General features: G+C 37.2%; 1 protein-coding gene across 3 annotated transcripts in view; it reads left to right on the top strand.

Annotated features, from left to right (window-relative positions):
• The first annotated feature begins 1,337 nt into the window (after nt 1–1,337).
• Nucleotides 1,338–26,869, top strand: part of LOC107745457 (signal transducer and activator of transcription 5B-like) — a 31,919-nt gene continuing 6,387 nt past the window's right edge. For 2 of the 3 annotated variants that reach the window (XM_016559335.1, XM_016559337.1), the window contains exons 1-15: nt 1,338–1,475; nt 7,435–7,577; nt 8,418–8,562; nt 11,219–11,302; nt 11,443–11,650; nt 14,362–14,453; nt 14,564–14,712; nt 16,580–16,714; nt 16,867–17,043; nt 18,942–19,029; nt 19,107–19,229; nt 19,934–20,026; nt 20,135–20,338; nt 20,597–20,691; nt 20,801–20,934. In XM_016559335.1, coding sequence (XP_016414821.1) covers nt 7,447–7,577; nt 8,418–8,562; nt 11,219–11,302; nt 11,443–11,650; nt 14,362–14,453; nt 14,564–14,712; nt 16,580–16,714; nt 16,867–17,043; nt 18,942–19,029; nt 19,107–19,229; nt 19,934–20,026; nt 20,135–20,338; nt 20,597–20,691; nt 20,801–20,934 — 1,858 coding nt within the window. In that variant the 5' untranslated portion in view covers nt 1,338–1,475; nt 7,435–7,446. Of the gene's footprint in view, nt 1,476–7,428; nt 7,578–8,417; nt 8,563–11,218; nt 11,303–11,442; nt 11,651–14,361; nt 14,454–14,563; nt 14,713–16,579; nt 16,715–16,866; nt 17,044–18,941; nt 19,030–19,106; nt 19,230–19,933; nt 20,027–20,134; nt 20,339–20,596; nt 20,692–20,800; nt 20,935–26,869 lie in introns of all 3 variants that reach the window. The other variant, XM_016559336.1, reaches the window with a different exon arrangement.

Below are 26,869 nucleotides of genomic sequence, written 5' to 3'. Positions count from 1 at the left end.
ACGCCTACACTATCCTATAGTCATTTCTCAGAGATATCAGCGAACAAAAGAAAATGTTATTGTGAGTGTGAGATTAGAAATAATTCTATATAGTCGTACTAATGCAGTTTCCTGACTTCAATATTTCCTGATGTAAACGACGATGTGCTGCCAGATCCACTTCAAATCAAGCAAACTAGACTGATAAAATTAGCGACTTTCTTCACAAAACAATAATCGTGAATACGCCAAATTGTGTATTTCTATTATTCTAGAGAAAGGAGCACAAAAACTGTAAGCAACTTGTACATACAAAGTAGCTTATAAACCGCGGACAAGGCAACACCTCACGAGATTCCAGTGTTCATTAATTATTCAGAATGAGGTATATTGTTACATACATTCATTGTTGAATTTGCCTGTTTTGAAGTCGTAAACATTAAATTTTTTCATTTTATTTTATTCAATGAAAAAATGGAACATATTGGATTCTTAATTCTTTGTAGTGAAACACTGCTGAACTGCCGGCTTTTTGTTTTAGTGCATTAAATATAAAATATCTCCTCCGTTGTTTTTGTTTTTTTTTAGATAAGAAACCAGAATAACGAAAACGCAAAAGAAATCTAGCTTTTAAAACGGAAACCTCTTTCGAAACTTCTTACTGGAAATCAAGCGTTTCGAGCAGAAATGGCGTTGTTTCCCCGCCTACAAGTGACGTTTTGTCTTGATAAATAGAAAGTTACCTCTTATGAACAAGCATGATGCACAAAATGATGTCTTGCTAGCTCTCTAGATTTTGACACACAACCAATGAGAATTTGTATGCCTAGATATAATAATCTGCGTTGTGCTCATTGGTGGTGATCCCACAGTTGAATGTGTCCTTCTGTAGTTATCACTGCTTCACTGATTTTCAGCACAATTTCAGTAGCGCTGCCTTGTTCATTAAATATATTAAGTACAACAATTTGATATCTGACAATTTTAATACGTTTTCCTTGTAATTATGGTTTTTTATTATTATTTTCAGGTGAGTTAGAATTTATAGTGTGAATAGTAGGCCTATATTTGAAATTTATAATACCTATATTTACAATATATTCGTTGTTGGTAAATTATTTATTCCTAGGTGAATAGGCTAAGCAATATGAATTTAATAAAATATTCAGGCTCACAAAAGTAAGACGAAAAATGCTAAAGTAGGAAACATAAATAAATAAGCACATTCTGGCACACATAAAACTGGATTTAAAAACTATGACATATCTAATGTTCTGTGTATATAAAAATAATATATATAGTCTATATTTGTAATAATGTCCAGCCGGATAAAGTTTCTTATTCTCCTGGTAGAAGAACTGCATCAGGGTGGCCGGTAGGCAGCAGCTCCAGTGTCAGTAGAGTGAAAGTAGGTGGATAGAAAGAAAAAAAACAACAAACGCACACGGAAGGCGCAGACTTATATCTCTTTACGCGTGAGCTGGGGTCGAAATCAGGTAAATTATATTCTAACAGCATTGTATTTTTGCTATATAAACTTCGGACGGTGAGTTTATCGCGACCTGAATTTGTTTATCGCTTAATGTTGTTGTAAGGAGGAAACATGAGTTTTGTAACAGCCTACTTTCCTCTACTGTAACTGTTGCACGAAAATTCGCAGTCGTGCGAAGCGAACGAGCAAAAACAGGCTAAAACAAGCCATCAAAGAGCTCTCTTACGAATAAAAATCTCACTTTTATAATAATTTAATCTCAGTATGATTGTGAAGTCGGTTTAGCTAGGCCATTATATATACTAGCCTACTTAAACGACACCAAAATGACATGACCATATTTTTGGCTGGATACTCCATGACAAAATACGCGAGGGACATTGCTTTCATGTGAATTCACATATTCAACAAGTTTCCTGTATTTGACTGTACTGGAAATAGCAATAGAGGAAGGCCTACTTATATGACTAAAACGTAGCGGACTTCCATATGATTGTGCTAAATGTCACGTTATATATATGTTTTAGTTTGATAGTGGAAAATACTTAAGTGTTTAGCACAAGCGCCTACACGAATTCACGCCCTACTTTCTGTTCCCCATTGGCTGTATGGGGCATTGGTGTGTTACGCTTTTTAGTGTGTGTGCGCGTGCACTAGAGAGTGGTCTGTTCTTTGTAAACCCTCCTCACTGTTGTTGTAACGTTGCTTGTGTCAGCTTCAGACTTTGGGATGTAACACCCTCATGCTGGCCTTTTGAAATGCACTAAAAGGCTTAGTGAAGTGTTTATTTCTGTGCAAAGTGGATTAGTTGAAGTAAATCAATCAATCTATCTATATGCCAATCATTGTTTCATGCTATTTGTCAATGGGTGGTTTTTGACATGGATGTGGACAAGATCAAGAGTTCAATGCAATGATTAATTGCAATGATTCAGTCAATAATAAAGGTTAATGTAAAGTTTAATTAGGAAACAGTGATTGTATGCACACTTCTGTGCAAAAAAAAAAAAATATATATAGTATTCCCTATTGTATTCTAAAGAAATTATGAATGCTTTCTCAGTTTTTAGGTTGTTTGCTTACATCCTTTGTGTTATTAGTCACCGCATTTCAAGTAGTATCAACAGTAATTAGATGAGTGTAAAAGTCTATGAGTTTGTTCATTTCTGTTTATTTGTTCATTTCTGCAGTATGACATGATCATTATGAATGCAGTCATCCATTCAATGAAAAGAGATCAAATAAAGTGGATGAGTGGTAAAGTGGTCCAAGAGTCAGGTGCCAACTGCTGTCTATAAGTTTCAGTGTGAGGCAGGTTTGATGTTGAGAGATTGCTTTCTGTTTTCCATCACAGAGAATTAACTTTATAGGAAAGAAAATACACAAATCAAACATCAGAGATTTCAATGTGAACAGATTTCTCCTAACCCAAATGATCAGAGCTATCTCTTCCATATTTATTTTAGATGCTTACCGTATAGTTGTCCCATTTGTATTTTAATTTCTTTTTTATTTATTTCAGTATATTTTAGGACATCTAAGACCATGATGATACCTTAACAAGACAGGACTATGAAAGAGCAGTCTTTGCGATAATTAAGGCCAATTCACACTAGATTACAATCCATCACAACTTAGACCAGTGGTTCTCAACCCGCGGCCCGTCACAAATTCAAATGCGGCCCACCATGCTGAACACAATTTTAAAAAATTACTTTCAGTTTTACAATTGCGAATACATGCCTCACAGACATGATAAATATATCTATAGAAAGCTTTAAATTACTACTCAGTGAAATAAAACAAATCAAAAACAAAAACTCTTTAATTATAATGAAAGAAAGATAGTGGTCATCTACGCAATTCGGAAAAAGAGGCTTTTCTGCATTAGGTATGTTTTTTTATTTAATTTTTTTTACTCTTTGTACAGCAGCGCACTTGGACCATAGTGCGGCCCGGTGAAAAAAAAGGTTGAGAACCACCGCCTTAGACATTCCAAGACCTGACAAACACTAATTCAGCATGTTTAATTGGTGAAAACAAGCTCTGACAAATGCCAACAGACACTGACAGGCGTGACACACTGATCAGACAAAATGGTGTGAATTGACCTTTAAACAAAATGTTTGTAATACAATTTCTTCTCTGCAAATACATAAAGCATTACATAGAGCATTGATCTATAAAGTCCACCTGCAGTCACGAATTTTATCCCTTAAAACTTATCTTTAATAATAAAAATGACTTATTTTAAAAGTTTGGCTTAACTATGTTATCAAACAGCTAATAATTCATTGATAATGTTATACAAACCATGTTCCCAAAAAACAAATTTTTGAGACTAGAGATTTTTGAGACTGCACATTTAAGGAGAAAATGCCCAGCGGTGGTCAATGAATTTGCACATGGTTTGTCTTTAAGCATATTAAAAACACAAGACAAACATTTAAACTTGATTTTCAACAGAGGGGGTCTTTATAAACAAAATGTTTGTAATACAATTTCTTCTCTGCAAATACATAAAGCATTACATAGAGCATTGATCTATAAAGTCCACCTGCAGTCACGAATTTTATCCCTTAAAACTTATCTTTAATAATAAAAATGACTTATTTTAAAAGTTTGGCTTAACTATGTTATCAAACAGCTAATAATTCATTGATAATGTTATACAAACCATGTTCCCAAAAAACAAATTTTTGAGACTGTAGAGATTTTTGAGACTGCACATTTAAGGAGAAAATGCCCAGCAGTGGTCAATGAATTTGCACATGGTTTGTCTTTAAGCATATTAAAAACACAAGACAAACATTTAAACTTGATTTTCAACAGAGGGGGTCTTTAAATAAGATTCAGAGAATATGACCTTGTTTTGCAGCCCTTAGAACATAAGGATCAGCGCAGTGCTGGAAACAAAAATTATTTTATGCAATAAAATGCAAAGAGATAATAAACATGAGCAAAATATTTTGGTAACACTTTACTTAAAGCCTTTATGTATAATGCATTATAAGGTATTCATTATGTGTGTTGTAATGCATTATATCCTTTCATAAATAATTATAACCAAAGTTATTTTACCATAAGTTAGCATAATCCATGCATTAAAACTTATAAAACGTATATAATGCTTTTTTGGTAAGGCTTTAGGTAAAGTGTTACCAATAAGTCTTTTTTATGTTAGAGAGAGAGCATATCATATTTATAAATGCCAAAAACTAAGAGGTAAAGAGTGAACACATCTGCATTAGTAGTACCATTAATGTTCATATATATATATATATATATATATGAACATTAATGGTACTACTAATGCAGAGAGAGATATATATATATACACACACACACACACGGATGTATTTTACATATATTTTTATTTTGTTTGTTTCTATTCTATATATATTATATACCCAAGTATGCCATACCAATAAAGCAATATGAATTGAATTTAATTAAACTGAATTGAATTGAGAGAAACAGTTCAAGTTCTTCAGATAATGTTAGTAGTTGTTAGAAAATATACCTCTGACCTTTTGTCAATGACCTGCTGTGTTGAAGCGGTAAAAAAGCAACGCTATAGGACTCATTTATATTGCTATATAACTATTTAGAGGCCATAAAACCCTTCCATGAATATGCCATCCTATTTAATCAAGATCCTCTTATATTTTATTTGGGTTGTTCTACACTGTAGAAAGCGGGAACCTGATTTCTACATGATTTAACCCATAACATTTTGTTTGTATAAATTAATGCATTTAGGTTGATTTAGTGATGTTAAATAATATTTTACACTTGAAGTAAACCAGTTAATTTAGATGTTACTATTTTTTTTATCAGTGTGCGTGCTACAGAAATAAGCAGTTTTTTTTTTTTTACCAGACCTGTTTTTCCTGCACAGCTTCCAGTGTTCACACAATAGCAATCTAACACACCTGATCAACACAGTGGTCAAGTTTAACTGACTTTTGTCACTTACAGTATCTGATACATGTCGTTAATGTATAAAGCATGGTCTTGAATTTCCATGGTTCATCTGTTTGTCCTGTATGTTAGTGTAACATGACGTATTTCCCTTGAATGATTTATCTTCAGATATTATGATAGGTGTGGTCTTTTTCATCTACGCTGCTCCAATCCCTTTGTTAAACATAAGTGCAGGTATACCTTTACAAGTACATTAGTAGGCATGACGCAGATTAGCCAGAACAAAATGAGGAAATATTATTTGAAACAGAGGGATTTACAAATACAGGATGAGTCATGAGCTTCAGATTCACACTAATTAGTTATCTAGTAGTAATCATTTTAAAAAGCTTTATTGGGAATTGTCTTATCTTTGATAATATAAAGTACTTTAAATACTCTATGATTACACCCTATGATTTTACAGTGAATGTGTAGATTGAAACTAGTAGGAATGAATATGTTGTAGTTTACTATAGAAACCTTTGCTCACTTGTACAATGTACTGGCTAAACTACATATTTTGAAGCTGGTTATTGAAACTTGACAGGTCTTGGAGAATGAGTGTAGGTGGTTATTAAAAATCTTTACTAGAATGACATGGTATTACACTCCAGTTTTCCTGGCTCAAGTGTAGTTCCTATGAAAAAACATCCTGTTTTTCTGCTAAATCGATATTTGATTATAAAATAGAAAAGTACAAATTATCTATTTAAATGGTTACTACTGAAGTTATCTCCTTAGTTGTATGTTTTCCTATATTGTTTAAAGGAATTGTTTACAAAGGAAGATATTTAAAAAATCTTTTTGTACATATAATGGAAGTTCAAAGTTGTCTGGAAGTGTTTGTATGTGCTTGTAGGCAACTCTACTAGACAGAACTAGAATCTGTCATCAACTAGAATCATAACAGTGTGATCTCATTTGTGTTGAAGGTATTTGTATGTAAAGTGCATTTGATTTTTTTATATTTATTGCATTGTTTTTATTGCATTTATCATACATGAAATTAAATATGTTTGACGGCATCACGTGTACGCCTTACAAATAAAAATAATTCAGTTCCATTACAAATCATTAAAGAAATGAAATGGTCAGCAGCATTATCATATTAAATATGTTCTTACAATGCAGCATAAAGCTAAATTATAAAATGACAAACTATGTAAGTAAACTTGTTATATTAGTGATGGTTGGGTTGCCAGGATGTTGTTTTGTCAAGCGTGTTGTGGTATACAGTGTCTTCTGTCCCCTTATGTTGGTGAGAGATAAGGCAGGCATACTGTCTTTTCTCCCTTGTCCAAACAAAAGTCTGAACATTAATAACAAACCCTGCTCTCTCCCCAACGCATCTGCCTGTGCTCTTTGCACCAAATAAAAAAAGCCCCTATTAAGCCTGAAATACAATATGGTATAAAAGGTTGGGCTTTTCTTCACTTATTTTATCCAGCCGTCAGATGCTATTTATGAATGAGCTTCTATAAATGTCATTCATTTTGCATTGAAGAATTCAGTGTTTCAATTCAGTTTGTTCAGAATAAGGAACTTGTTATAAACTCAATGTTTAGTTGTTTTTATATAAAGATTGTGTATTGTGTTTTGTCCTAAATACATGCATGGATAGTTTTCTAGCCTGTATGATAGGTAAACCTAGCAACAGCAATAGTCGATGTCCCACTTTAAAGGTGTTAAACCATGGATAAGTAGGGTATTAGTGCGGATTAGTGTGTCATCATCTGTGTGTCATTACAGAATTGTCTGATTAATAGCTCTATGTGGTATTTCAGAATTAAAGGGCCATTTTACCCAAAAATAGAAATGTTGTAATAGTTTTTTCACCCTCACGAGTGATGAAACATGAAACACAACATATTTTTCAGAAAGAAGCACCATTAAATATTGAATTCCTTCTGAAGATAGACAGGTGAAATTATTTGCTCACAACTTGAGATAAACCGATTCTGATTTATGATGATCTGATTTTTTTACTGTTGCAGTGCTTGCATACTATGGCGCTGTGGGCGCAAATGACCCCGCAGTTACAGTACCTGCCAACTCAGACACTGAATGAACTCTACCCGGACACATTCCCTCTGGACGTCAGGCACTATCTGGCCAGCTGGATAGAGGAACAGAGATGGTATGACATCACTGTTACAAATTAAATGGATGCTTTTTATGTTGTATTAAGATTAACACAGTATTGTTTACCCTAAGTTTGCGCTGAACTGACACCTACAGTAGTACCGTGAATACAACATCACAGGCAGTGTAGAAATGCTTTGTTCACAGCTAGCCATGATTAATTTATTCCATAAAGAAAGTGTCTGAAAATTAGAGAAGTGAGTAGTATTAGGACTGAAGGTAATGACTGAAAAGTAGTTTGACCAATAGCATGCAGGCATTGTACATAATCAACAAATCGTGGTGTGTGAGAAGGTGGAATCTACAGAGAACGGTCAAGCAATGCAAATATGGGTACATATAATGTGAAGACTGTAGAGAGCACAGCAATAGGAAAACAAAGCCAAAATCAGGACATTTTAGGCAATTTATAAATCCTATCCAGGACATGTCCGGGAAAAAGAGGACGTAGTAATCCCTATATGGTGGCCTCCATAAGGTGACCCACTCTGATATTAAACATTTCAAAAGTTAATTTCTTATAATGGTTTTTCATTAAGATCAAATGACTGAGTGCACATTTAATATGTACTGGTGACTGAGTAAAACAAATGAAATAGAAACATGAGCGACTATTGTCTAAGGCAAACAATTTAGGGTAGTTCGCTGCTTAGGAATTTCCTGTGACAGGGAACTGAATCATTCTTATAATGAGAATTGGGATGATGGTTGGAGAACAGCACAGGACAAGCTAGACTTGAAAGGCTTTGTTCCATGTCAGTTTGCAACATTTACTAAGGATGATTCTATGCAGCAGGGCTTTAAAAATGTCATGCCTGTGTAATGTTTTATTTAGGGAGAACTTTGATGTGGACAACATGGAGCAGAAGCCTCAGGCCCGAAGGCTGTTGGATCAGATGGTGCATTTGCTGCAGGAGGTGGCCCAACACAACCCTAACGTGGTGGAGAGGGTCAAACTACAACATATCAGCCGGAACTTGGTGTGCATAACAAATATTCCTAACCTTCATGATTTCTGCTGGCTTAAAGCTACTGGGTCATTCCGTGTCAAATCAACCAAATTTAAAAAAAAATCCCCAGCTCAAATCTTTGATTTTGCTACTATTTTTAATCTGTTGACTTTAGCAATCTTTGTTGCATTATGTGCCAGTGGTAACCATTAAAAAAATGGGGAAACAGCACTTTTCAAGTTTTTTCTCCAAAGTTTCCATGCCTGTAACTCAAGAAGTATTAAAGATATCTTAATGTCCTTTTAGATATTGGGTCTTAACAAACTTTCCTTTTGGTATCTTCATTTTTAAGGTCCTATTTGTTTCGGTTCCAGAGATATTGGAATTTGGGTGTGGCTCCAGGAGTAAATTGTTAAAATGTAAAATTTTCAGTGGTCAAAAACCAAATGTGGGTAAATTTGCAAAAATATGATACTTCTTTTCTTTTAAAGAGGAATGTCTGAAGAACAAATAATGTTGAAACTAGAGATGTATCTCCTTTACTTCTGTCAAAACAACTGCATTGAACATACCTGAGTGCCATAAATATTATTTTTCCAAAATGTGCATGCCTATAACTCAAGAAGTGTCAAAGATATTGCAATGTGATTTTAGATTCTAGTTCTTAATAAACTTTTCTTTTGGAATCTTAATTTTCAAGGCCCTACATTGTTCAGTCCCAGAGATATGGGGATCACAATGAGGCTCCGTGTCCAGAATGTTTAATTATTTTTAGTGGTTGAAAACCAAATGTTGGTCACTTTGTATACAGCTGATAATTATTATATTTAAAACAGTGTCTGAAGAATAAGAAATGTTGAAACTAGGAATGCATCTTGTTTCCCTCTATCAAAACAATATGCACAGAACATACCTGTTGGAGTGCTAAAAATGTCCTGTAATGGTCAAGTTGAGGCACATTACCTTTCTCTCAGTAGTCTATTCATAAGATTCTATATTTGAATCAGTTTCAGGGATAATTGGAAGAAGGAATTTTGTTCATTTTAACAGCTTCTGAATCTACCAAGAGTTCAAACACACAGTATTGTAACATGTTTGAGTCAAATCCCACACCTCATAGGAAAAAGTGGTTACTTTTGCCACACATTGCATTCAAATCAATAAACCAAGATTTGCCTAATCTGGATTAATAATTTATTTCTCTTTTTTATTGTTATATAATGTGAGCATAGTGATAGATCAAGTAGTATCTACTGCTAAAGGGCATATTTGGCAGAATCACTGATAGTGAAAATGTGTACATTTTAACAATTTACTCCTGGAGCCATATTGAAAATCCAATATCTCTGGAACCGAAACATAGAGGGCCTTAAAAATGAAGATGCCAAAAGGAAAGTTTGTTAAGACCCAATATCTAAAAGGGCATTAAGATATCTTTAATACTTCTTTAGTTATAGGCATGCAAACTTTGGAGAAAAAACTTGAAAAGTGCTGTTTCACCATCCCCACAATTTTTGAATGGTCACCATTGGCACATAATGCAACAAAGATTGCTAAAGTCAACATATTTTACTACCAGACCTACCGATCTCTGTGTAAAAATAACATTATGATGCTGCCATCTTTCTGAAGTCATTTTTACCCCCCTGTAATTTGGCTTTGAATCTCAGGTGAAAATTGCCATTTTGACCCCCCCTCTACAAAATAGTGGATTACTCAGTAAATATTCATCCATGACATTTAATATTTTGGCTTTCATCACTATACATGTCTGTCTTTCTTCAGAAAAAATATTAGCAAAATCAAAAATTTGAGCCGGGGATCTCTGGTTGAGTTGACACGGAATGATCCTACTGTGTCATTTAAAATCAGTTAAAATAATGACTTTTAATGCAGGGTTTTTAAAGTGGGGTGCTGGGGACCCCAATAGGGTTTATGGGGTCCATTATTGTGTACATTTAAATTGAATTAATAAAGTTTCTCTTTGGGATTATGTATCTAACATTAATATTGATATTTTCTATATTTGGTAATTTGCTTTGGCTTCAATACAGTAACAATATAAAAGCTCATAATTTAATTTACAAGCAACAAGAAGTCTATAATGTCTATATGATCTACATGTGGAATATTTAGGACTGTTGTGCTACTTATGCCAATTTACATACAAAAAACAATCCTTATTGCACTACGATGCAATAAGGATTGGTTTTTGGTTTTTAAATTAAGAGTCAGGTAACACTTTAGTATAGGGACCAATTCTCACTATTAACTAGTTGCTTATTAGCATGCATTTTAATAACATATTGGCAGTTTATTAGCATGTATAAAGCACATATTCTGCATGACCTTATTCTACATCCCTAATCCTACACAATACCTTAACTTAACATCTACTTTACTAACTATTAATAAGCAGTAAATTAGGAGTTTGTTGAGGCAAAAATCGTAGTTAAAAAAAGTCATAGATAAAGTGTGACCAAGAGTCATTGTTTATTGTATGTTATATAACCTCATCTTGAGTTACATTTCTTTGGCATTGTGAACACATATGTATCTCTTTCTTACTTTTATATTTCTGTATTTGTCACTCTTGGCAGCCTGCCATGTTGACTCATGTTGTGACAAAGCACACTGTTTGTATTTCTGACTATTTACTATGTAACCTTGTGTAACTGCTTTTCAGAGTGTGTTCCAGCCACAACCCATGCAACTTGTGAGGACAGTTCGAGATATTCTAAGGAAAGAAAGACACATATTAGCACAGGCGGTAAGCACAAAACCCTTTTTTCTGCAATATTTTACATTTGTTTGGAAAATGCAACAGCAATCTTAACTTATGAGTTAAGTTATGCATAATGTAAATGTTCAGTATGTCATTGTTCTTGGTGTTTGTGTGCTTGTCTGTAGGGTATGCACCCTAACTTCCCACCCTTCCAGCAAATTCCTCAGGGTCCTCCAGCTACCAATGGCACCCCACAACCTGCAAGGGAGGATGGGAAGACTGATGTGGACAATCTGGTGCTCAAAGTTTTGGAAATTCAGAACTGCCGCCAAACACTTCATCAGCTTCAAGAGGATTTGAACTGGGAAAAGCAGGAAATTGAGTCGATTCAAGGTAAGAGATCTAAATCGTTTTTTAATATCAGTCAGACTAGTGTTTCACATTGGACTGAATTAACTGGTGTTCATTATGAAGATGAAAATAGTCTAAAACATTAGGAAATAATCAATCCATCTGGAGTTCCACAAGGCCAAGTTTGCCTTGTTCAAAGCACAAAGGGTGTGAAATACTTTTTCAAACCCACATTGTTAAAAAAGCTTTTGTTCAAATGAAAACAGAGGAGGAAGTGCTGCTCGCCAGTCATTAATTCCATATGTATAAAACTCTTTTCAGTTTTTAACATGTTTTCCTCTTTCATTGGTTCCTTCTCCCATAGCACATTCAATTATTATGATCAAGATATTTGTGAACTGCTAATCATCGTATAATACTTTTGTAGTATTCATTGTTTTTGACAATACATATTATTCCAAGTTTTGTATTGATAACACTAGAGAAGGATTCTGGGGGAGAATGTAAACTGTGCAAAATTTTAGGGACAGAATGTAAACTATGTGCAAAACTAAAGGTCAGTTTATTCTGAATCTTGTGAAGCTTGTTTTCTCTGACAATCTTTAGGAAGCAGCGACTATACAGTCCCCTATAAACACCCCTACACATGCATGTGCATGTCTACATACAGGTCCATCATGGGGGGGTGCTGTGCTCGTCAAGTTTACACAAATTTATCAACCGATTCTCACAGTGGCTTTTGGAATTCTTCCTTCTTTTAAATTTTTTTCTTTTTAAACTTTTCCTCATGAGTCATGTTTACAAAACTGGTTACACTCTTGTGGCACCTTCTTTCTTGTGGTCAGACACAGACGTCTTTATTTATCGAATGATATGTAAAAAAAACTGCAGTATTGCAGGCCAGGCATTTGGCACTGTGTGGTTGCACACTTGGCACAGTCCATGCAATGGTTCTGTCTACTGTACGTAGCTGCTTTGATACGGTTAACACAAAGCTATGCAGCAATGCCAGAGGGAGAAATGCAATAAGACAAGCCCTAGAGCAGCAGATGTGTAAATAGTTGTTTCCGTCATGAGGGCTCCAACAAGTCTAGCCTTGATTTGAATTTTGGACGAGTATTTGATGTCACAGCACAGCAATGCAACTAGCAACAAATCGAGCGATTTCTTTGACAAACCTTATAGTTTCTGAGCACGAGGTCTTGCTTTCCCAGCGCGCGCACACCTCTGCGTCTGATCTGTTCAGTGAGCAGCTGAGAGGAGCAGCGCTTTCCGTTAACAGATATTATGTTGCTTCTCTAATTTTACATGCAAGTATAGCCGAAATCACAGCACAGCTATTGTCTTTATCTTTTTGTATTTGATTTCATCAGACGACGGCTCGATTATCAGGATTTTTGTGCAGATTAACATCTTGGAAGGGAGAACTGTAAAGGGCCGCGTTTCAGTCACTATTTCTTATTCATTCTGTTGTCTGAATGAATAAGATCAAAAAATATATCAACGAAAACTGTTTTATTGAGAATTTGGCTGCATCAAAATACAGCATGGGCACAGAGAGACCAACAAATGTATAGCCTAATAATAAATAATAATTATTTTGCATGTTCAGAAGAAGTGAGCTGCCCTGTCTTGCAAAAATGTAAACAGGTTTGTGTAAGTAAATTGCTCAGTGCAAAGAAAGAGAAGTAAAGGGAGCCTGGTATTTCTATATTCTTTTTTCATGTGTCAAATAGACATGAACAAGTTATTTGAAAAACATCTATGACCTTTGAAACATGTCTAGTCTTCATGCTCTGTTGAGTATGGTTTCACTAATAATAAACATACATCTGCATAAAGCATCAATATTTGTCCATGCCCGTGTTGATTAGAGTATTAAATACTTGAAAAGTATTATTTTAAGGTACATTTGGAACAGATAAAAATGTGTGATTAAGTTGCGATTAATCACGAGTTAACTCATGACAATCATGCGATTAATCGCGCTTAAATATTTTTATAGATTGACAGCCCTAATAATAATTCATAATTAGTCAGTGTTTTTCTATGCTTACTAAATGCTACTGTATATAATACTATTATATTTAATATTTATATAAATTGTTAATTTTTACATGTAACAAAAACATAACACTAATCACAGGAGTACTCAGTTATTGATTTCATTTACATTGTTTATTACATTTAAAACTTGTACTTGTCCACTATTAACATATTGGTGAGCAATCTTTAAAAGGTACTGTAAGCAGATTTTTACCAAATCATATGCAGAAAATGATCATAATGCTTAAGAGATATCACTTAAAAATCTGTCCTGAGATATCACAACCCTAGTTTCTACGAACAGTAAAGTGATTTTTTGATTGGCCAGTCAGATGGCTTTTTTGCACTTACTTCCCGTCAATCATCCTAAAAGGAAAAGGAAGCAAAAAGCAAAACGGACCAAAAATTGCGTGAGCATTTTTAAAGGATTCATCACTGGAGTGAGCTGAGAGTTTAAGAGGGCTTAATGTCTTCAAGCACAGATGCCGATCTTAATACAGATATAGTAAGCAAACACCATTTTAAACTGTACTCTGTAGTAGGTGAAAACCAAAGATTATTAATTTACATAAATTTGTGAACATAAAATGAACATCATGAAGAACCACAACACCAGTTAACTGTTTCACATAATGATTTAATAGATGTGCACACAGGCAAACATTCATATCAGTATATCTAATGAATTTTTCCTTGTCTGCCTACAGGTCAAAATGAGTTGGATCCACAGCATTCGGATCAAGTTGCTAGACAGACTCGCATACAGCAGCTTGAATACAACTATTCAGTCTGTGCAAAGGTAAATGCTCAAATGCATCATAAAGAGGTCATGACATGGAAGAGAAGTGAAAAAAAAGCAGTTGCAGTGGAGCTGTTTTTCATGGTTTGTATGTGTCTGTGTGTTTATAGAAGCGCGTGCAGCTCCTTCACGAGGCCGTGTGCGCTCTGGAGCAGTGCCAGTCCTGTCTTATTCTCAGAATTAAGTCCTGGAGGTGGGAACAGCACCGAGCAACCATTGGTGTGCACTTCGATGACAACCTTGGCCCTCTTCAGACATGGTGATGTTTTTGTTTCATTTGTGTTACTGCATGAATGTTATCAGCTAAATCATTCCCCTTAATTTGATTTCCTTTCATTTTCATATTTACTTTTGCCTCTTCTGCCTTTTTGAACATTGGGCTCTGTGCCACACATAGTTTCTTCATGGTCACATTATTTCTATCACTGCTTTTTTTCGATGTCTCTTCTTGAATGTTATCTACCAATTGACCCGCTTTCCACTTATTTTATGTATTATTAAACAGTTTTTGAATAATTCAGTCTAGCCTTTTTGAAATGTGGAGCATGAAGAGAATTGTATCTAATAGAATGCCTAGAGATCAGTGTTTCTAAACTAGCTTGGGATTCAAATTGGATAGTGGTGAACTCAATTTTCTCAAACTCTTAAAATATAAAATACAGGAGACCTTAAAGAGGATATAAAGTTTACTTGAAATTAAAACTTGTCTTCTAAAATTCTTCATCTATTTGAGTTTAACAGTCAAAAAATCTGTCAAAGGTTTTTGGTTGTGTAGTTTTTTTGGGGGGATCTCAATTACTAGACTGTTAAACAAGGGTTTGAGAAAAAGGCAGAGGAAGTACATAGCCCGATACTGAGCTCCTGTACTCGTACTCGTACTTGTTAAAATCCCCCGATACCAAACGCCGATACCACACAGCATGTGATAAGTGCCATATTCAGACAAAGAAACACCGACAACAGACAGCAGAATGGAGTTATTAGAGATTAAGGATGTCTACGAAGTACAGTGCACAGCATAAATGAGTACACCCCCTCTGAATAAATATAAAAGATGTATTTTCTTAATGATCACTAATATAATTCATGGAAAGATGGCAAAATTGAAACATAGTAAACATATACTTAATAAAAACAACAAAATATATGCCAATATTTTCGATTTTCACCTTGGGAGAATGAATATCTTCATTGTCATGCTGAAAAAATGCCCAATAATGCAGGGAATGAGGGGAGGGTAGCATCTTCTGTTTTTGTATTACATCAAACAGTGGTGTGTGAATTAATGCCAGCGTTGATAAAGCACAACTTCCTCACACCTTCAGCGCTCATACATCCCTATAGAAGAGCTTTACTACCACTGAACGTTCTAATTTGTTGAGATAGTGAGTTGGTGGGTTTTTGTTAAATGTGAGCCAAAATCATCACAATTAAAAGAACCAAAGACTTATACTACTTCAGTCTGTGTGCATTGAATTTATTTAATACACGAGTTTAACAATTTGAGTTGAATTACTGAAATAAATGAACTTTTCCACGACATTCTAATTTATTGAGATGCACCTGTATATATATTAAATATGTTGGTCAAATTGACCACAATAAAAATAACACAATTAAAATAGATAGGAATTATTACATTTCTTACAAATTTTACATTTGAAAGTCTCTGACAAGCTACAATAGAGGATTTTACTAAAGACTCTGTTTTTACATCAATCTGTAGTGGTTTTTGTCAATTTTTTACAAATTGCATGGAAACCAATATGGGGAATTCAACCCCTTTCATAAAAGTTGTTTTTGAGCACAAGAGGAGGGTTCAAATATGTTGTGATCAGATCCTGTTGCTTTCTTTTAAAAACTCAACAGGCTTGTCTTCATTGTTTGACAGTTAGGTTTGTGGCTCTTGAATTTCAGCAGATTGACAGACAATAATTCAACATACAATGTACATTGCGGTGCTAACTTTGTTGATCCTTTCTGCAACTGCAATCATATTTAATGTACCGTGGATGATATTTTCTACTGCTTTGACTGGTTTTATTCACTTTTGATGTCACGCGTGTCATGCAACCTTTTGGCCTAAATGTCTTCCACATTCTCTTTTTTTACTTTTTCGGGGGCAGGTGTGAGCAGTTGCTTGGAGTAAATGGTAACCTGAGGCAGGAGCTCATGTTGGTGAAGAGAGACCACGGAGGGGCTGAGCAGTTTCACACGTTGCAGGAAAGCCTGACACATTTGCTCCAGACTCTCATACAGAGGTATGCAGGCCTATTTCAGATCTGAGAAAGATAAGATTGCAACGTACTTAGTAATCATGCAATCACATCAGATGATTATGCAATCATTTGAAAAATGTCAGTGCTTTTTCTTCTGGCTTTTGATATTGTACTTTTTTGTCTTGGCAACTCAGTTCATTGGTAGTAGATAAGCAGCCTCCTCAGGTCATCAAAACCCAATCCAAGTTTTCCACCACTGTACGCTATCTGCTGGGAGAGAAGATGGCCCCTGGGAAACCCGTCCTGTTGAAGGCTCAGATTATTACTGAGGCTCAAGCGAGAAACCTGGGTCAACAAGGTGTCGTACCCAAGTAAGCATGCTGTCTTTTTTAAATACGCACATACAAGTCTCTATTAAGTAGCATGTTTACAGAAAAAAGCCATTTTATTTAAAGCTGCAATCTGTAACTTTTGGTGCTGTAGCGGTTAATAAACAGAACTGCGTGTGTCTTGCGGAAGAACATTGTAGCCGGAGCTACTTGTCTCTGTTTATGTCTATGGCGAATCACGCAGGTACTGGGCTACTCTGCAGCGGTACCTACCCGAACCAGTCTAAATAGTCCGAATAGAAATACTTATTATAGGTGTACCGTAGTGATTCAGGACAAGCCAAAAACACGGTTTGGAAAATGGATTCATGGTGTACTCGCTTATTATATACATTTTGTAAATTTTGAACACAAAAAAGTTACGGACTGCAGCTTTAATTATATTGTCAAAAAAAAGTAATATTATTATTTTTTAAATTTTATTTAAAATAAATAAGTTATGGTTTTATTACTGTATTTTTGTTGTTATTTTTTTATGAATTTTATTTTATAATTAATCATTAAATAATTTTTTAAATAATTTTTTGATTTAAAAACACTGCAATAAAGTTCAAAAAGGTGTTTTGCAAAATGCATTAGGTATCTTAAATTAATACTTTTACAGTATTTATTAATATAAATAAATTATAATACATGTTCATTTTTACATACACTACCGCATTCAGCAAGGATGCATTACATTGATCAAAAGTGAAAGTAAAGACATTTATAATGTTAAAAAAGGTCTATTTAAAATTAATGCTGTTCTTTTGAACTTTCTATTCATTTAATAATCCTGAAAAAATACATCTCAATTTCCACTAAAATATTTAGGAGCACAATTGTTTTCAGCTTTGATCAAATCAGCATATTAAAAAGATTTCTAAAGGATCATGCGACACTGAAGACTGGAGTAATGGCTGCTGAAAATCCAGCTTCGCCATCACAGGAATAAATCACATTTTAAAACAAATCAAAATGAAAAAGAGTAGTTTAAAATTGCTGTAATATTTGACAATATTTCTTTAATTTTAATCAAACTATTGAAAGGTAGTGTGTATACTAATACATTTTTAACATTTCAAGATATAAATGAATAAATATAAATTAATGTAGTAGTAGTATATATTTATTTAATACCATGTCAGCATCAAAGGCTATTTTCATAGCAAAAACAATTAAAAAAATACAAGTATAACAAATACAATAAAAACCAGCAAACAAACAATCACAAGTTATATCACACAAGATTTTTTTACATTAACATGTGATAAAAATTCTAAAACTTTTCCTGGTAAAATATTAATTAATGTATTAACTTATGAACACACACATTTACAATGAACAATAGTGTATTTGTAAATTAATATTAATGTAAATTAATAAATGCTGTATTGTTCATTGTTAGTTCATAGACAGTTTTATAGGCTGTCATTCACAAACGCCAAACAACTGCAAAGTGTTTTTCACTTATGCACTTTCAATGGTGATGAAATATTGAATTTATTATCTTTTAACTGAGATTAAAAGTCATTTTACAATTACATGCCAAAGAAACCGAAGTCGAACAGAAAATATGATGCTGAAGAATGTTGCATGTGTGCAATATCATCTTTCATCTACAACTTAAGTGTCGTTATGTTGTAATCCCACTTATGTGTCTTTGCCTTATGTTGAAATCTGCCTGTACAAGCGTTTATACATGTCATACATTTGACAGCCTTTGTTGCTGTTCTCAGACATAAAGAGGAAGTGGAGGCACAACAAGATAAGCAAACAGAATCAGGGTTTCAGTTGAGCTGTTAACCATAGAGTGGCAATACAACAATTTAGAGGTCTAACATGCACTTATAAAATATGCAAATGTTTTATAATCGTTCTCTCTGTTTTTCTCCACGTAGTGAAAATGTAGGAGAACTTATCAACAGCACGGCCATATTAGAGCACAACACTTCAAGCAAGAGCACGTGTGCTACCTTTAGAAACATGGTGGGTCTTGTCACAAACAGCTCTTTGAGAGTGTTGATTTTTCTATCGTTTAATAAGATATGTTTCTTCCTCTTCAGTCCATAAGGAAGATCAAACGAGCTGACAGGAAGGGCTCTGAGTCAGTGACGGAGGAAAAGTTTGCTTTGTTGTTTACCACAGAAATAACCATCACGGGCTGTGAGAGCCCTTATAGCATTCAGGTGCTTGCTTTACTAATTTATTTTAATGCAATGGATTGTTTCAGTTTATCATTTAGTCATCAGGACATGCACTGAAATCAGATGTAATTATATTGAGAATATTAGATTCATACATCAGACCCACCAGGATTTTACAGGACTTTTTTTAATGATTTTTGCCACCCAAAGTGACTGAATTTGTTGCTATCAAAATTATGTACACCATTTTTGTGTCGTTTTGCAGTGAAATATGTAACATTACCCATTCTGTTGCTCATTTTGTAACTTTTATTTCCTTTTAAACTTTTGTATAGAAACCTGATGATGCCACGAATCAATGATTTCAGAAAATCACTTAAAAATATGAAATATTAAAACTTTTATTTCCTTTTAAACACTTGTGTATAAACCTGACTATGCTTAAGTCCCAGTGTTCCATATGGTCATTCCATCCCTGCTCACTTTACGAAGGCATTTACTGCAATACCGCAACAGGACAATTGAGCATGTATTGATTTATTTGTTTGGGCTCTGAATTATTGATTTTAATGAGCTAACTTCCTCTTAGGTAACTTTTTTTTACTGGAAAATTGCCATAAATAATGCCGAGTTTGCACTAAATTCAGCAATTGCAAAATCCTGGAGGGACTATTGCATAAAAATTGTGCATGTTGGTGTGTAGTAACTTATTACAACAGTAACTTATTGCCTTCTTCATCCTACAGGCAATCTCTCTTCCTGTGGTTGTAATTGTACATGGTAGTCAGGAAATCAATGCTATGGCGACCATCATATGGGACTGTGCCTTTTCTGAACCTGTGAGTAACATGGAAAGACCCCATCACACGTCTTTTTCCTGTTGACGACCATTTTCAGTGTTTTGTAAACAAATCGACAATGTGTGCTCTGTGCTGTGATGATTTCAGAACAGGATACCGTTCATCGTTCCGGAGCGTGTGCCCTGGAAGCAGATGTGTGAAGCTCTTAGCAGTAAGTTCATGTCTGAAGTCCAGACGCAGCGGTGCTTGGACGGATACAACCTTCACTTTCTCGCCCAGAAGATCTTTGACCAACCAGACATCTCTGAAGATTTCAGCAATATGCCAGTGTCCTGGGCTCAGTTCAACAAGGTACCACTAACATGAATTTGTTGTGCATTAATATACAATATTATGAGCGTGTGTTGTCTTAACAGCTGACTAGTAGCATACTAACACATTTACATACTGTTGTGTCTTTAAATTCATTGCAATTTATAAAATTTTTCCATGTCTCAAGACCCCTAAAAATATGTTTCTCGAGACCCTAGCGTAATTTACGTAACATTCACGAAAGGTTTGACTGGCGAAATGGTGTGAATGATTATTTCTGTGACTCTTTTAACACAGGAAGTTCTGCCTGGTCGAAACTTCACCTTCTGGCAGTGGTTTGAAGGGGTGATGGATCTTACAAAGAAATGCCTGAGAGACTATTGGAGTGAAGGGTACAGTTAGAGTTCCTCAGTTTGTTTTTCACTTTATAGAGAACTACAAAAGACTAGATAAGTAAAGAAATTAAGAGAACTAGATATCTGCCTCTCATTGCCCCTGCAGACTGATCTTTGGCTTCATTGGAAAACAGCATCTCCATGTCATCCTGCAAAACAAACCCAACGGCACCTTTCTTTTGCGCTTTAGTGACTCAGAGATTGGTGGCATCACCATCGCCTATGTGGGTCCCAATGATAGTAAGTATAAAATATTTATACTACTGTACATGATGCACTATTGTTCAAAAGTTTGGAATTGGAAAGTTGTATGTTTTTGCAAGTCTCTTATGCTCACCAAGGATATTATTACAATTTGTCAAGTTGGCATGAAATGCTAATTCATCTACTTGTACACGTCTGGTGACCTATACAGGATCATTTTGTGTTTATCTTCCTCCATTTTTGAATGCAACACCAATGTCTCAAAATCCAATCAATATTCGATGCATAGACCAAGTCCCTGCCCTACATTTTTTATTTTTCAATATACTGTTACTCTCGGACCAGTTGGTATTTCTGTTTCATTGCAACTTTAAAATAACTGTTTCTATTTTAATATATTTTAAAATGTATAAAGAAGATCTGTAAAGTTGCAAAGACTAAAGTCTCAAATCCAAAGATAGCTGGCCAATCACAGCTCACCTCGCTTTTTCAGACCGATGAGCTTTGTAAAATTCGACTCGTTTCAGAAAGTCGGGGCATAGAGGAGAAACAATAATGTACAGTATGTGGAAAATAATGTGTTTTTTGAACCTTAAACCGCATAAACACATTTCATTACACCAAATACACAAAATAATGTTCTTTTTAGCAACATCATATGACCCCTTTAATATTTTTGTGGAAACCGTGATATTTTTTTTTCAGGATTCTTTGATGAATAGAAAGTTCTAAAAAAATAAAATTGATTTGAAATGGGGTTTTTTAATAATGTAAAGATATTGTCACCTTTGATTAATTTAAATGTCCTTGCTAAATAAAAGTATTAATTTCATTAAAAAAAATCTTACTGACTCCCAAAATTTTGAATGGTGGTGTATACAGTTTTGTCTTTATGTATCTTAAACAGTTAAGAACAAAGAAAGTTAATTTTAATGGGTTCATAACATGGATTTTTTCTTGTTTTAATGTTTCTTAAGGTTTACCTATAATGTTAATAAAGTTTCCTTTCTGTCGTTCACTCCGACGTTGTGTCGAGTTTACGAAACAAGGGGTCGCTCTTGGGAGCCCAAACACCTCTGTCATCTTTGAGAAAAGGCAATGAAACTGGGTGTGCAGAATTTGCATAGCTGGCCACGCCCCGGACATCCGGGTATAAATAGGCCAGCGTGGCATCTGCTCACTCATTCTGTTTTTCGTAGCCGAATGCAGCGTCTCTCACAGAGAAGTTGTGATCATTCACCTCTCGATTCCTCGTTGTTGGATCTAAGGCACGGTCAGCGGTCTCTCCCTACTCATACACAGATATGAGAGTACCCCTGGGTGCTTCAACGGCGATCTCTGGAAGAGCAAATTTCCTCTAAAAGAGTACAATTTCTCTGAAAGAGCTACATGGGTGGAATTGTGTTTCATCATGCCTTTCTGCCCGTGTGTTTCTGGTTGCGGTTGGCACGTCTCGAAAGACGACCAGCTCGAGCGTTGTATTCAGTGTTTGGGCCGTGCTCACGCTGAGGCAGCACTTGTGGATGGTTCGTGCCCCACTTGCGAGGCACTTCCCATCGGCACGTTGCGCTTGCTGCTCAGGTTCTTCCCGAGTCACTGCGGCTGCTTGCCACTCTGGTCCTTTTACCTCCGGGTATGAGGCCACAGCGATGTGTGCCATGGAAGAGCATGGGGAGGAGGGATTAGTTTCGCTGGGGCAATCCCCGCGAGCTTCCTGTTCTTCCCTTGCTTCGTGCTTACCGGTCGAGTTTCCAGATGAGTTTGAGAGCCCGTCCCTCCCCCACCCTGCCCCGAGCGCTCGCGGCTGGATGATTGGTTTCTGGGTGCGGAACGTGACACTAAGCTGCGCTCGGCCCCGGTGCCTTTCTTCCCGAAAGTGCACAAGGAGCTGATGAAATCGTGGAAGGCCCCTTTTTCGCCCAGAACATGGTACACCGGCTCCTCTGCCCTCACCACCCTCAATGGGGGTCCAGCGAGGGGGTATACGGAGGTTCCCCAGGTGGAGAGAGCGATTGCGGTGCATCTTTGCCCACAAAAAGCCGCCATCTGGCGGGGCCGCCCGAGTCTCCCGTCCAGGGCCTGTAAGTTTTCTTCGTCCCTAGTAGCGAAGGCTTATGCGGCTTCTGGAAAAGCTGCATCCGCCCTGCATGCTATGGCCATCCTGCAGGTCTACCAGGCCAAAGCGTTGAGAGCTGCACGAGGGTGGTCCCAACCCAGAATACTGCAGTAACTGCACTCTGCGACTGGCTATGCCTTTCGGGCTACGAAGGTCATTGCGCAGGCTCTGGGGAGGGCGATGTCCACTTTAGTGGTCCAGGAACGCCACCGGTGTCTCATCCTGGCTGAGATGCAGGAAGCTGAGAAAGTACGCTTTCTTGATGCCCCCATTTCACAGGTTGGTCTCTTTGGTGACACCGTGGAAGAATTTGCCCAGCAGTTCTCCATGGTGAAGAAGCAGACGGAGGCCTTCAAACACATCCTGCCTCAGCGTGGGTCAGGTCCTGCTCCTGCATCCCCAAATCAGCAGCCCCCATCTGCTCGTCGCCGGGGACGGCCCCCTGCGAGGACTGCTGAAGCCCCACAACAGCCTGGGCCTTCAGTCAAGCCTGACCAACGGCCCACCACTCGCAGGAAGGTGGCACCGCCAGCCCGTCATCAGGGCACCAGGAACCCTCGCAAGGCTTCAAAGCGTTCCTGAGACGGGCGACCCAGGGAGGAGAGACCATCTGGCCAGCCTGGATCCATTTCCGACGGGGGGACGGGAGGTGGATTCAGCGCCACCACGGCTGTCTGCCACTTGGCAGATAGCCACTACCTGTTCAATAAAAGAGCAATTTCCTTCTTCTCTGGGTCACACACACAGCGTTTTTGGCCCTCCCATTTTCTCCTCACGTTCAGAGTGTCTATCACTCAGCCAACACGATGCATGCTGGCGAACTCATGTTCCCTTATCCGTCGGTGGCACATGTGACAGACCCTGCGGACAAGGCGTGGTATGTTTTACAGGACGTTTCACCTCCTACCACATAGGGGTGGGCGATATGATCTAAAATTCATATCATGATATTTTACACTGTCCAGGCGATATCGATATTATATTGCGATATGAGAAAAAAAATTACATGCAAAATATTTTAACCTTATATAACTAGAAAAAGTGAGGGATTGGACATAGACCTGAAAAGTCTTTTTTTATTGTCCCATTATTTTTCCACTGTTTGTGTGTTTGAGTAGGCCAGTGGTTCCCAAACTTTTCCTGCCGGGCCCTGCTGCATAATATATTATTTGAGGAAACTATTTTTTCACTCACGATTCTCTTATGAATATTTGAAATTGTTCTTTGTGTCAGAGAGCTGGAGTTCGTCAGAAATAGAATGGGGCATCAGTTTACTGTCATGGATTTGTCGTGCCGCGTCGCGCCACAATGCTCAGAGCAGAACCATGCATCGTTCATTTATATTTCTACATGGCTCCCTGCAATACAACTCCCGATTCTTCAATCGCGCCATCTAGTGGTCTGTTATTGATACAACCACAATTGCTACAACTGATAACGGAGCGCTTAAGCAAGTACTGCGAGTCATGTTGAGGCAATTAAAATGTCAAATTAATATTTTGCGTTCAATTATTTACTTATCAGGCAAGTGGCCGCATGATAAGCGAGAAAATTACGCAGTGTAGTCTTTATCACCCTGCAGAGGTTTCTTTTGCAAAATAATCTGGTGACTGTACACTATCCTTCAGCCTTGCCGCGCCCCCCAGTTTGGGAACCACTGGAGTAGGCGATTTGTGCTCTATTAATTTGATCTGTTACGATGCTCTATGTGTTTGATTACTAATGCCTGTGTAGTACGCCGTTGCACACAGAGGACAAAAATGTTCAGCCTTGACTCTTTTAACATCATTTTAACATTTTAATATATCATTTGTGTTCAAATTTGCAAAGAGCACCAAATTGAACAAAACAATGTAAATGCAAAATTTGAATTCATGAATATATAACGGTATCCACGGTATAGCAAAATCCATATCATGGAACAACATAATACCGGTTGTCACATTCATACCGGTATAGCGCCCACCCCTACTACCACAGCGCCTTCCACTCCGCTCAGCCACAGGAACGTCGAACATGGTTCCTTTGAGACCGTTGGCAGGGTATCTGGAAGCTTGGTTAAGCCTCTCCAATTCCTCCCGATGTCTCCTCAGAACCATTTGGCTCGGCTATGCGATTCAGTTCGCAAGGCGCTTGCCCAAGTTCAGGGGCATTCTGTTTACCTCAGTACGAGGCGAGAATGCTGCAGTTCTTCGGGCGGAGGTTGCAACCCTTCTCGAGAAGGGTGCAATCGAGCCTATCCCCCTGGCCGAAATGAAGAAGGGGTTTTACAGTCCGTACTTCATTGTACCCAAGAAGGGCGGGGGGCTCAGACCAATCCTGGATTTGAGGACTCTGAACCGGGCTCTTCACAAGCTTCCGTTCAGAATGTTAACCCTCAAGCACATATTAACAAGTCAAGTAAAGTCGAGCTTTATTGTCATTCCGCTACATGTGTGGACATACTGTGGAATGAAATGTCGTGTCTCGCAGGACCACGGTGCTACATAAATAAACATAAATATAAACATACAACACTAGACGTAAGAACAATTTTTAAACCTATACATAACTAACTTACTGAAAGCAGTAATCTAACTATACATATACTATAAATAGTTGACTATACATATACATAACCCAAGACAGATTATACAAGTACTTTACATAATAACTGTGCATGACATTGTGCAAAAGAGGTATTTAAGGTTAAGAAGCAAATAGTGCAATATGGTTTATGGTGCATTCACAAGTAAACATTTGTTAAGTCCTTAAGTTTTTGTAACATGGAGTGTTTATAAGAAAGTGTCTGGTGCATTTAGGGTGTTTCTACAGGTCATTTGTTCAGCCCACGCACCTGTGTGTAGCACACTCAGAGTTGCACAATGTTTTCCTTGTAACATGGAGCGTTTATAAGAAAGTGTCTGGTGCATTTAGAGAGAAAAGAGTGTTTCTACAGGTGGTTTGTCCAGCCCACTCACCTGTGTGTAGCACACTCAGAATTGCACAATGTTTTTGAGGTTTTCAATGGTTTACATGTGGTGCATGTGGTGTGGTGTGGTGGGGTGGGGGATGGGGGGTGAGAGGATCTTGGTTTCAGGAGGTAGGGTTGTGGATGGGGTTTCAGATTCTACAGGTGGTTTGTCCAGCCCACTCACCTGTGTGTAGCACACTCAGAATTGCACAATGTTTTTGAGTTTTTCAACGGTTTACATGTGGTGTGGTGTGGTGGGGGTGAGAGGATCTTGGTTTCAGGAGGTAGGGTTGTGGATGGGGTTTCAGAGGGGGGTGAGGTGATTGGAATTGAGGGCTCTCACAGCCTGGGGGAAAAAGCTGTTGAGCAGTCTTTCAGAGCGGGCTCTGATGCTCTGGTACCGTCTTCCTGATGGCAAGAGCTGGAAGAGATAATGGGAGGGATGGGTGGAGTCCTTCACGATACTGGTGGGTTTACTGGAACATCGTGCAAGGAAAATGTCCAGAATGGAGGGGAGAGGGGCACCGATGATCTTTGCAGCTGTGTTCACTGTCCGCTGTAGGGTCTTGCGGTCAGCAGCACTGCAGTTCCCATACCAGACAGTAATGCAGCTGGTCAGCACACTCTCAATGGTGCCCCTGTAGAATGGATGGATGGAGGGAGACTTGCTCTTTTACGTCGGCGCAGGAAGTGGAGCCGTTGTTGTGCCTTCTTGGAGAGTGATGTAGTGTTGGTGGTCCAGGTGAGGTCTTCTGTTATGTGCACTCCAAGGAATTTTGTATGACTCTCTCTCTCCACAGTCGAGCTGTCGATGGTCAGTGGGGGGTGTTAAACAGAGTTCCTCCTGAAGTCTATCACAACCTCCTTTGTCTTACTCACATTGAGGGACAGGTTGTTTGCAC

This window comes from Sinocyclocheilus rhinocerous, unplaced genomic scaffold, assembly GCF_001515625.1.
Source record: "Sinocyclocheilus rhinocerous isolate Xijiao unplaced genomic scaffold, SAMN03320098_v1.1 scaffold2754, whole genome shotgun sequence".
Classification (NCBI taxonomy): domain Eukaryota; kingdom Metazoa; phylum Chordata; class Actinopteri; order Cypriniformes; family Cyprinidae; genus Sinocyclocheilus; species Sinocyclocheilus rhinocerous.
This window is presented reverse-complemented; position numbering and strand designations above follow the sequence as displayed.